General features: G+C 41.2%; 2 protein-coding genes across 6 annotated transcripts in view; one reads left to right on the plus strand and one right to left on the minus strand.

Moving 5' to 3' along the window:
- The window catches only part of LOC110498461 (zinc finger and SCAN domain-containing protein 2), a 771,911-nt gene that overhangs the window by 367,710 nt on the left and 392,108 nt on the right, over positions 1-12,093 (minus strand). The window lies entirely within an intron of this gene.
- Positions 1-12,093, plus strand: part of LOC110498465 (zinc finger protein 34) — a 210,005-nt gene that overhangs the window by 3,130 nt on the left and 194,782 nt on the right. The window contains exons 4-7 of one of the 2 annotated variants that reach the window (XM_021575090.2): positions 2,905-3,069; positions 5,128-5,239; positions 5,463-5,590; positions 6,716-7,962. The exons of the other annotated variant lie outside the window; for it this stretch is intronic. Coding sequence (XP_021430765.2) covers positions 2,905-3,069; positions 5,128-5,239; positions 5,463-5,590; positions 6,716-7,591 — 1,281 coding nt within the window. The 3' untranslated portion in view covers positions 7,592-7,962. Of the gene's footprint in view, positions 1-2,904; positions 3,070-5,127; positions 5,240-5,462; positions 5,591-6,715; positions 7,963-12,093 lie in introns of those variants that run through there. 2 annotated transcript variants of the gene reach the window in all.

A 12,093-nucleotide genomic window follows, 5' to 3' on the forward strand; every position in this document is an offset into this window, starting at 1 on the left:
TCTCCCCACAATAGGGCCTTCTCCGATAGTTGAAGATGCCATGCCCAGATGATAATCATGCCGATAATTGTCTCGAAGCTGAAACTAAACTATACCGAAACTAAATTCACACACATAATAACAGATTAAATAAATGAAGTAGGCTAAAGTATGATGGGTTGATGAGCAAGGGGAAGCAAACAATGCATAATTATGTAATCACCAATTGTTGATGAAGGACAGGGCGGGCCATTCTATTTTATTGATCTATTCTAATAAAAAACTGGTATGTACTCTTTCAGTCTATTCTGGCCCACTTGGAGTACACAGTGAGAGCGTGTGTAATTTACAATGGCAAGAAGGCCAAGATGAATGGATGCACTCGTTAGCGTTGCTACAAAATCTGAATAAAAACGACTCCGATTTTGGGGAAGAATGAATCATGATCACATCTCTGACGAGTGTTCTTCTGATTCTGAGCATCAACCTGAACCTACTCCTCTGAGTCCTAAGCGCAAAAAAAACAACATAATTGTGCACACTGGGCAGGTGCCAGCGCCACCACCAAACGAAATGGTGAGACAGGAAAGCGGATGGCACCATTCGGAATAGAACAAGCCAGTGACAATTCTACAGGCCATTATCAAAGAGCAGGCCCTACATCTAAAGCAAGAAACAAATTGAGCAACACAATCCACAGCGTTCATTGTTTAGGCTATGTGTACATGCTCCAACTGATAATTTACTTTTTGACTGTCATATCAACAATTATGTTCATTATGCCATTATTGCTATTTTGATGATTTTCACTTGACATTTAGGCTATTTTCGTCATTTGACCGTGCATCTTGGCTGTTGGTGTATTTACTTTTATTTTGTTATAAATATACCGGGTTCCAACACCTATGCTTTCTGTTTCATAGTTGTAACTAAGCAACTCCACAAATACAATTTATTGAACACTTGAATTATTATTGTTATTATTATTTACATATATCCACATAGGACGTCCCAAACAAAAACGTGCTCCCTTATGAAAAAATCAAATGCCTGTCCAATGGATTCGTTCTGGCGCTCGCCCTGGTTTACAGTGCCTTGTATTCATCGGCCTTGGCATTTTTCCATATTTTGTTGCATTACAACCTGGAATTTAAATTGATTTTTATTTAGATTTCATGTAATGGTCGTAAACAAAATAGTCCAAATTGGTGAAGTGAAATGAAAAAAATTACTTGTTAAAAAAATTATACAAAGTAAACAACAGAAAAGTGGTGGTGCATATGTATTCACCCCCTTTGCTATGAAGTCCCTAAATATGATCTGGTGCAACCATTTACCTTCAGAAGTCACATAAGTAGTTAAATAAAGTCCACCTGTGTGCAATCTGTCACATGATCTGTCACATGATCTCAGATCTCACCTGTTCTGTAAGGCCCCAGAGTCTGCAACACCACGAAGCAAGTGGCACCACCAAGCAAGCGGCACCATAAAGACCAAGGAGCTCTCCAAACAGGTCAGGGACAAAGTTGTGGAGAAGTACAGATCAGGGTTGGGTTATAAAACAATATCAGAAACATTGAACATCCCACGGACCACCATTAAATCCATTATTAAAAACTAGAAAGAATATGGCACCACAACAAACCTGCCAAGAGAGGGCCGCCCACCAAAATTCACGGACCAGGCAACGAGTGCATTAATCAGAGGCAACAAAGAGACCAAAGATAACCTTGAGGGCGCTGCGCCACAGTGGAGATTGGAGTATCTGTCCATAGGACCACTTTAAGCCGCACACTCCACAGAGCTAGGCTTTACGGAAGCGTGGCCAGAAAAAGCCATTGCTTAAAGAAAAAAATAAGCAAACACGTTTGGTGTTCACCAAAAGGTATGTGGGAGACTCTCCAAACATATGGAAGAAGGTACTCGGGTGATGAGTGCTTTTTGGCCATCAAGGAAAACGCTATGTCTGGCGCAAACCCAACACCTCTCATCACCCCGAGAATACCATCCCCACAGTGATGCATGGTGGTGGCAGCACATGCTGTGGGGATGTTTTTCATTGGCAAGGACTGGGAAACTGGTCCGAATTGAAGGAATGATGGACACAGGGAAATTCTTGAGGGAAACCTGTTTGTCTTCCAGAGATTTGAGACTGGGACAGAGGTTCACCTTCCAGCAGGACAGTGACCCGAAGCATACTGCTAAAGCAACACTTGAGTGATTTAAGGGGAAAATTTAAATATCTTGGAATGGCCTAATCAAAGCCCAGACCTCAATCCAATTGAGAATCTGTGGTGTGACTTAAAGATTGCTGTACACCAGCGGAACCCATCCAACTTGAAGGAGCTGGAGCAGTTTTGCCTTGAAGAATGGGCAAAATCCCAGTGGCTAGATGTGCCAAGCTTATACCCCAAGAGACTTGCAGCTTTAATTGCTGCAAAAGGTGTCTCTACAAAGTGCTGACTTTGGGGGAGTGAATAGTTATTTTTTGTTGTTGTCTTATTCCTTGTTTTACAATAAAAAATATTTTGCATCTTCAAAGTGGTAGGTATGTTGTGTAAATCAAATGATACAAACCCACAAAAATCTATTTTAATTTTTTTATTTAACCAGGCAAGTCAGTTAAGAACAAATTCTTATTTTCAATGACGGCCTGGGAACAGTGGGTTAACTGCCTGTTCAGGGGCAGAACGACAGATTTGTACCTTGTCAGCTCGGGGGTTTGAACTCGCAACCTTCCGGTTACTAGTCCAACGCTCTAACCACTAGGCTACCCTGCCGCCAATTACAGGTTGTAAGGCAACAAAATAGTAAAAATGCCAATGGGGTGAATACTTTCGCAAGCCACTGTATCTGTGTGTGCGTGTGTACATTATGTATCTGATGAAGTGTATGTCTATTTAATCAGTATCAACTCTCTTCCAGGAAGAGGAGGGTCCAGAGGTGCTGCTGCTGAAGGAGGAGGGGTGTGAGGAGGGTCTGAGGAACCCTGAGGGGACCATGGTCATGGAGGACAACCAGACTCCACCTCCTCCTGAACCCACAGAGGAACCAGCTGAGCAGCACAGGACCACACACAGTCTCACTGAGGTGAGCCCACTGAACTACTGTCTGAATGATATTAGGTCAGGGCCCGTATCCACAAAGCTTCTCCCAGTAGGAGTGCTGATCTAGGGTCAGTTTAGCCTTTTAGATCATAATGAATAAGACTATATAGACAGGTGTGGACCTAATCGTCAGCACTCTTACTCTGAGATGCTTTGTGGATTTAATTTTGTCTAAACTGTGGGACCATGCCTTTTAATGATCAAACCATTAGAGTGTCAAGTAATCAATATAACTAACATGTTTTTTATTTAAAATGTATTTCATCAGGGAGTCATACTGAGACCAAGGTCTCTTTTACAGATGAGCCCTGAATTACAAACATTTAAGAAAATACACACAAAACATAAATCCAAAATGAAACCAGAATGAAAAACAGTCATAAAAAACAAACACATTAAACAGTAATAAGGTCCTCAATTAGCCTTCTGAATTGCATTAGAGGCACCAAAACATCAAATGTAACAACATTTGGAAGCTTGTTCCACAAAGACGGTGCAAGAACCTAACTTAGGAGATACCAAAGGAATTCCCTGAGTTTGCCAACCCTGACACCGGGTGTGGTAACTCATAAGTCTAAAGTTTAGCAATAATGTTAGGTACAGTGGGAGTATTTGTAAAAAGGCTTTATAAATGAAAATATAGCAATGTATCAACCTACGTGACATCAAAAAGGGCCAACCAACCTTCTGATAGCGATTGCGTTGATGAGTACTAAATCTGTCGCCCGTAATAAAGCACTATGATAACAGCATCTAACAGCTTTAATGAAGTGGCAGCTGCGTTCATATAGGTGATGTCGCCATAGACTGAATAATTTGCTGTCTGCTATTTAGCGAGAGGCATGACCTATTTCTTTAGAAGCCTATTTTTATTCTCAGCTTCTTAAATAGCTCATCCATGTTCTTTTTAAATACCAGCTTTTCAGCTATAAAGATGCCCAGACTTTTGTAGGCAGGGACACGATCAATATGGACACTGTCCAAAGTACATATGCTGTACTGTGATGTGAGAAATGTTTTGCTGTCTGGTTACAGCTGTACAGAACCTTTGGGAAGAATTAAACTTGGTTAAAGCTTCTCTAGTGTCCGTGAGTTATTTACTCTGAAAAACAAGAACATAACACACTGTAGTTGCTTAACAAGAAGACAGTGAATGTTCCTGAGTGGATAATCTACTTGAAAATATATGGCAAGACCTGAAATTGATTGTCTAGCAATGTACAACAACCAATTTGACAGAGCTTGTAGAATTTTGGAAAGAATAATGGGCAAATGTTGCACATTTCAGGTGTGGAAAGGTCTTAGAGATTTACCCAGAAAGATTCAGAGCTGTACTCGATGGTGCAAAATATTGACTCGGGTGTGAATACTTATGTAAAATAGATATTTCTGTATTTCATTTTCAATAAATGTACAAAAATATCTAAAAACATGTTTTCACTTTGTCATTATGAGGTATTGTGTGTGTGTGTGTGTGTGTGTGTGTGTGTGTGTATATATATATGGGTGAGATAAAACATATATTTATTCCATTTTGAATGCAGGCTTCAATGTCTTTTTCAGAGACAGAACCATTTAACCATGTTTCTGAGAGAACCAGAATGTCAGGACACTAGTTATGTATCCAAATGACAATTGTGCCCATTTTTTTTATCATACTACGCACATTTAGGTGCATTACCCCCTACGAGATTTAGAGGGGGTATTCAGCTCATCCACTTAAGGGTTAACAGGCATGGGATAATCTGCAGCTATTTGCTGAGTAAGCTGAGGCATTGCCAGGTCCTTGGCCATCCACGTAAGAGCAGAGTAGACTGAGCGTTCGACAGATCTCCTTCAAGTTGCTGGATGCAATGGTTGGAGCGGGAACTGGGTGAGCAGTGTTGGCAGAGCTCAGTCCACCCGGATAAAGCTCTCATAGTATCAAATTACCTAACATGGGTCGCTATAAGTACTATGCAAACATCAGAATATGCTCCATCACAGGGTGCTCATATCAGATTTCTTGATCCAACATCCTCTCACTCTGTGTCTCTTACAGTCAGTAGACATGGAGGATGGGAAGCCTGATATGCTGCTGGTCAAAGAGGAGACAATAGAAGATGAACCAGAGAGCATTGACCTGCGGAGTGGACTAAAGATGGGGGAGCAAGGTAAGGGAGAAATACATATAGCCTAGATACAGTAATAGATCTTCAAATGGAATAGTAATGCATATTATTCATTCTTGATTTTCTTCATTGATAAAAGGAAATCAATACAACTTATGTTTACATACTAAAGCGCACATTATAATGTATAAACTTGACCCGGTAATGACCCGCTATGAGTTCTTTGCCATGTTTGTAAAGTCTATTTTGTAACCTCTCCCTGCAGGAGGTTGGCTGGAGGCAAACAGAGGAGACTGGGCGGCCATCTTGGATTCCCAGACTCTGACCAGTGCAGCAAAGGGCCCAGGGGACAACATCACTGAACAGGCCAGGACCAGGAGCGACATAGTGGAGGTCAGTGGATTGGACAGCGTCCTTAACTCTGGGCTGGGGAACAAAACTGTTAACCAGAAACAGACAGTTGAACACAAAACAGCAACCGAACTAAGTCTCCATGACAACATGGAGGCGTAGATTTGGTCTGCGGGTACGGGGAGGTGTCTGTATGAGAACAGCCACAGACTCGGCTAGTAATGCTCCGTCCTGCTCCTATAATTTTGATTCAGACAGACTGATGGCGCCTCAGGTTAACCCCCTAACAGGTGCTGCCTTCAGCCTGCCTTCTATAGGATCTATCAACTGGAAAATGGACCCTGCGACAACACAGACCCTCCCTGGCCTTCATCCTCCTCACGATCTCCTAATGTTAAACCAGACCTCAGGCAATTCCAATGCCGTAACACTAAATGGCAACACAAGCCCATTCACAAATGACAGTAGAAGTAATGGTATCAGTAGATCCGGTGGCAAAGAGAAGCGCTTCCCATGTTCGTTCTGTGGGAAAGCCTTCAGTTTCCCCAAACAGGTGGAGATCCACCAGAGAATGCATACGGGGGAGAAATTGTTGGGCTGCCACCTGTGCTGGGCCCGTTTTTCTGACTCGTACCACATGAAGAGGCACCAGAGGGTCCACACAGGGGAGAAATCTTTCAGCTTCCCCCAATGTGAGAAGAGGTTTTCTCACCAGTTGAAGATGCACCTGATGGTCCACACGGGAGAGAGGCCGTTCGCCTTTACACACAGCTAGAACTGGTTCTCAGAGAGGAACTACCTCAGGATACACCAGCAGAAAATGCACACAGTCCATGTATAGTGAGTGACATGTAACGTAGTACTAGTTAGTTAGTTTGTAGTTAATTCTGTTGGTTTAGGATGTAGTAGGGAACTGGATGAGATGAACTGAGGAAAGAATGAGTATGATGAGGCAGAGTAGATGTCTATAAAAATGCTTCATTATTGAAAAGTGTTTTCATGTAATGTTGAACCTTTTCCAAAGTATCCCCCAACCCAACCCGGTTATATCCCTATACCCCCATTGACGGTGGTTAATATTTCAGTATATCTTGTCATGTTTCATTGTGTACAGCAAAAAGTTTGTTATATAAACCATTATGATTTCTCTTCTATTTGTTTTTACAGTCTGCAGTCCATGAGGACTTGTTGATATCCAGTGTTGAAGGTGGGAGAGACTGGACCTCTGAGGTGGCTGGTCACCAGCCCTGGCCCCGGATCAGGATCATGGATCAGGAGCCGCCGCTCTTCCTTCCTGAGTCGGATCCACGACAGAGAATCCACCACCACACAGAACACAACCAGTGGACAGGTGGACTGAACAACCTCAGTCCTGGTGGTCATCAGAGAGACAGAGGCTCCAGTCAGGGATCCAGTCTGCAGCCCAGACCCTTCTCTTCACAGTCTCAGTGCAGGGATGAAGCAGGGCCTGGGGCTGATAGAGATGGACCCTCCTGTTCCTATGATACAAACACCGCAGTATCCATGATGAACAGAGCAGGTCACCCTGGGCTTCAGCCTTCAGAGAGAGTGGTAGGAGACTCCCCTGATGGGAATCTAACAGGAAATCTGTCTTCTCTTTCAGGGTCTCGTCTAATGCCTAGTGACTGGGTTCATAAAAGGCCTGGACCTGGGTCTAGTCTTCCTCAGCTACCTCATCGTTACCCTACCAACACAACACACAATCCCAACAACACCCAAACAATGGCTAGAGGTCAAGGAGGGAGCTCAAACACTAACCACATGAGGGTGGTGGCTCCTGCTTCTACCTCCTCTGGTGTCAGTGGGTCACAATGTGGGAGGCTGAGTATTAGGACAGATGCCGACAAGCCGTACGCCTGCCCCACATGTGGGAAGCGCTTCGCTCAGGCGAATTATGTGAAGATGCATCAGACCGTTCACACCAAGGAGAAGCCCTTCAAGTGCAAACTATGTTACAAGAGCTTCTCCTTCCTGACTAACCTTACCAGACACAGGAGTGTCCACAATGGGGAGAAATCATAGCAGTGTGGTTTTAGATGTACACAGAGGATATCTGGGAACTATTCTTTAGCTGACATATTATCGCTATCTTGTGAAGTGTCTTGGGGTAAGTCCCTCAGTTCAGTGGCGACCCCAGACATTTGTCATCGGGGTGGCCAGATTGGGCCACTGAAAATATTGGGGTGGCAGACCAAAACCAAAAGCCTTAACTGAATTTCAGGAATTCTATTATGCTGTTGTAGTATATAGGTAAGTTGAAAACGATGTCAAAATGAGAGTTAAAGAGTCGCATACGGATATACTTTGGTTTCTTATTTTACAGTTAATGTTACTATTTATCTGATGTGCATAGACTAATACCGGTACAATTAACATTTTGAGTTCCACAACAATCCTGTTTTAATGTGTCATGTATCTGTATATACATGTGTTTAGGCGATTCATTGTTCGTCAAATAGGCTTGTTGTCCTTTTCCTTAAAAAGACAAATATACAGCTTTAATTTGAAGGAGTACATTGATTGTAAGGAACAATACATTTACTGGGAACAAGCCTACTTGAGTTTAAAAACACCACATAGAGGCCTCCAATTATATTCAATACAGCTTTATTTGGCTGTTGCTGTGTCTTTTTGTAAACGAAAATATTATATTATATATGTCCCAAAATGAAAAACGAAAGCATAATCATGGACAACAATATACATTTTACTATAGCCTACTCACAACCTATTCATATCCCTGCTTTATTAGGCTACATTCTTTTCAGTACAGCTTTATTCGCCTGTTGCTGTGTCTTTTGGCAAACACATCCACAAAATCATCAAGATTTATGGCACTAGCCCTTCTTGACTCTACACTTAATCAAGACTGTCTTGAGAAATACAATGAGGGACGAGCGATTGAGCAATTTTGGGGTGTTAACTTTAGCACAGAAAAACGACGCTCACATGCTGATTCAAGGCTTGTATCCCTTGCATTATGACACAATTTTCTTCAGAAAATCTTCTCTTCACCTCAGAGAGAAGCACGTCAACAATTGGAATGAATGAACTTGCCCGAAATGACTCCTTATCTGTGTTGACCTGTCTTTGAACTATTGGAGTGGAAATGTAATAACATAGCATTAGTATGTGATTCTAATTTTTTCATCTTTGTAAGTAGCTTTTTTCAAATTTTTGAACCACTCTTCAGATGTAAACACTGAATCACCTGAGGGGGAGACTGAAGTGCCGGCAAGCATAGCAGTAGGCAGAGTCTTTACTCTGAGAGTATTCTAGTAATTTATGCGTACTGTACCACTCTTTCATGAAGCCTCGTCTTCTATCCCCCTGAAGGGTCAGAGGGAAAAACTACAGATGTGACTGTTTGGGCCCCTCTGCTCTTGACTGGGATATATCTAGGATGAAACAAGAGGCAAAATCAGTTATTCTGATTTTAAAATAATAATAATAATAATAACAATATGAGTAGCTAGCCCCGCTCCATAGTAATTACCGTTTACATTTGTAATATCGGCCTATAGACAATTCTATTCAGACTATTCAATCTCAACTACCAATAAACATGAATCAGAAGGCGTTTTGGGATTATGTCATGACTCATAACTCAATGTAGACACGCTATAACCATACATCTATCCAGACAACGTTACTCTCTAGCCACCCATTTCATTATCAGGGGCACTGTCACACCGTCATAACTTCCCCTGTTGGTCCAGGAACGGGTTGATAGCGCTAGCTGAGTTCTGCCTCGTTTGGTTGTCAACCACTGACTGTTGTTGATGCCTGTTCCGTACATTTGTGCCATGCTGCTGTCTGTCAATGCACATCAAACTGTATTTGTCACTTTCCCCCGAATACAACATGTGTAGACCTTACTGTAAAATGCTTACTTACAAGCCCTTAACCAACAGTGCAGTTCAAGAAGAGTTAAGAAAATATTTACGAAATACACAGGGTTTTTTTTATGTAAAAAAAAAAAGTAACACAATAAGAGGCTACAGTTGAAGTTGGAAGTTTACATACACCTTAGCCAAATATATTTAAACTCAGTTTTTCACACTTCCTGATATTTAATCCTAGTAAAAATTCCCTGTCTTAGGTCAGTTAGGATCACCACTTTTTATTTTCAGAATGTGAAATGTCAGAATAATAGTAGAGAGAATGATTTATTTCAGATGTTAATTCTTTCATCACATTCCCAGTGGGTCAGAAGTTTACATACACTCAATTAGTATTTGGTAGCATTGTCTTTAAATTGTTTAACTTGGGTCAAATGTTTCGGGTAGCCTTCCACAAGCTTCCCACAATAAGTTGGGTGAATTTTGGCCCATTCCTCCTGACAAAGCTAGTGTAACTGAGTCAGGTTTTTAGGCCTCATTGCTCACACATGCTTTTTCAGTTCTGCCCACACATTTTCTATGGGATTGAGGTCAGGGCTTTGTGATGGCCACTCCAATACCTTGACTTTGTTGTCCTTAAGCCATTTTCCCATGATGTCAAGCAAAGAGGCACTGAGTTTGAAGGTTGGCCTTGAAATACATTCACAGGTACACCTCCAATTGACTCAAATGATTAGTCAATTAGCCTATCAGAAGCCTCTAAAGCCATGACATCATTTTCTGGAATTTTCCAAGCTGTTTAAAGGCACAGTCAACTTAGTGTATGTAAACTTCTGACCCACTTGAATTGTGATACAGTGAATTAAGTGAAATAATCTGTCTGTAAACAATTGTTTGAAAAATTACTTGTGTCATGCACAAAGTAATGTCCTAACCGACTTGCCAAAACTATAGTTTGTTAATTAACAAGAAATTTGTGGAGTGGTTGAAAAACAAGTTTTAATGACTCCAACCTAAGTGTATGTAAACAGTGATTGTATCAGGGTGGCCGTGACCCCTTGGCGGCGCCACTGCCTCAGTTGAGCATCTGGGTACACTCACATTCTCAGATATACAGACTTGTTTGGGGTGCTAGCATAGCCAAAACACTGTCATGTTATTGAAGAGCAACACATTTCCCCTCTAAATTTGGTTTTGCTTATGTTCTATTCATAACAAATATAACGACCCTCCCAACATTATTTGGCATAATCAGGTGGTATCTGTTCCTTTATGTACTATAGTTAGGTGATCAAATCTGTTAATAAATTAGAATGAATGTTGTCCTTTTGATATGTTGATTTTGTATTTCCTTGTTTATCATTTATAATTCAAATTGGCCTTAGTTTCCTTGTCTTATAGTGCTTTGAGCTTGAAAGATACTTTGAATAGGAGTTTTTATGTGTAATGTAATAAGCAATACTGTACTTTAAAGCCCCCATGCAGTCTTTTGAATTGTATTTTTAAATCATTGTGGTTGTTTATTTCATGAAACTAACTCAAAATATATTTATTATTTATTTATTTTCCTGAACCTCTCTTTGCCATTGAAATGCTCAGGGGTAAATCAATGTTTATTCAATTACTGTGACTGCATCCTTGTTGATTTAAATAAAACTTCCATACGTTTGCCCATGGAAGAAGTGGTCAGAAAGTGACTTTTTTTTTCATACCTGAATGACAACAATTTAATGTACAATTACTGCAGAAAAAACTGGATGAACTCCGTTCAAGACTATCCTATCAACGGGACCTGAAGAACTGAAATATCCTATGTTTCTCGGAAACTTGGCTGACCAAGGACATGGATAATATACATCTGGCTGTTTTTTTCTGTGCATCAGCAGGACAGAACGGCAGCGTTGGGTAAACTCAGGGGGGATGGTGTGTCTCGTTAACAACAGCTGGTGGGCAAACTTTAATATTAATGAAGTCTCAAGGTTCTGCTTGCCTGAGTTAGAATACCTCATGATAAGCTATAGACCATACTATTTACCATGCTGGCATTAAGACAGGACTCAATGAGCTGTATAGGGCCATAAGCAAAGAAGGAAATACTCATCCAGAGGTGGCGCTCCTAGTGGCCGGTGATTTGAATGCAGGAAAACTGAAATCCGCCAGCATGTCACCTGTGCAACTAGAGGCAAACACTCTAGATCATTATCTCCACACACAGGCATGCATCCAAAGATCTCCCTCGTCCTTCATTTGGCAAATCTGACCATAACTCTATTCTGATTCCTGCTTACAAGCAAAAACCCAAACAGGAAGTACAAGTGACATGCTCAATATGGGTCACTGGTACTTCCTATGGATGGATGGTAAGCTACAGGACTGTTTCGCACATTTTATTTTTATTTATGTTTTATTTCACCTTTATTTAACCAGGTAGGCTAGTTGAGAACAAGTTCTCATTTACAACTGCGACCTGGCCAAGATAAAGCATAGCAGTGTGAACAGACAACAACACAGAGTTACACATGGAGTAAACAATAAACAAGTCAATAACACAGTAGGAAAAAAAAGAGTCTATATACATTGCGTGCAAAAGGCATGAGGAGGTAGGCGAATAATTACAATTTAGCAGATTAACACTGGAGTGATAAATGCTATACATCAGCTATAAGTGCATTGATGACATTG

Source organism: Oncorhynchus mykiss, chromosome 19 (genome assembly GCF_013265735.2).
Source record: "Oncorhynchus mykiss isolate Arlee chromosome 19, USDA_OmykA_1.1, whole genome shotgun sequence".
Classification (NCBI taxonomy): Eukaryota; Metazoa; Chordata; class Actinopteri; order Salmoniformes; family Salmonidae; genus Oncorhynchus; species Oncorhynchus mykiss.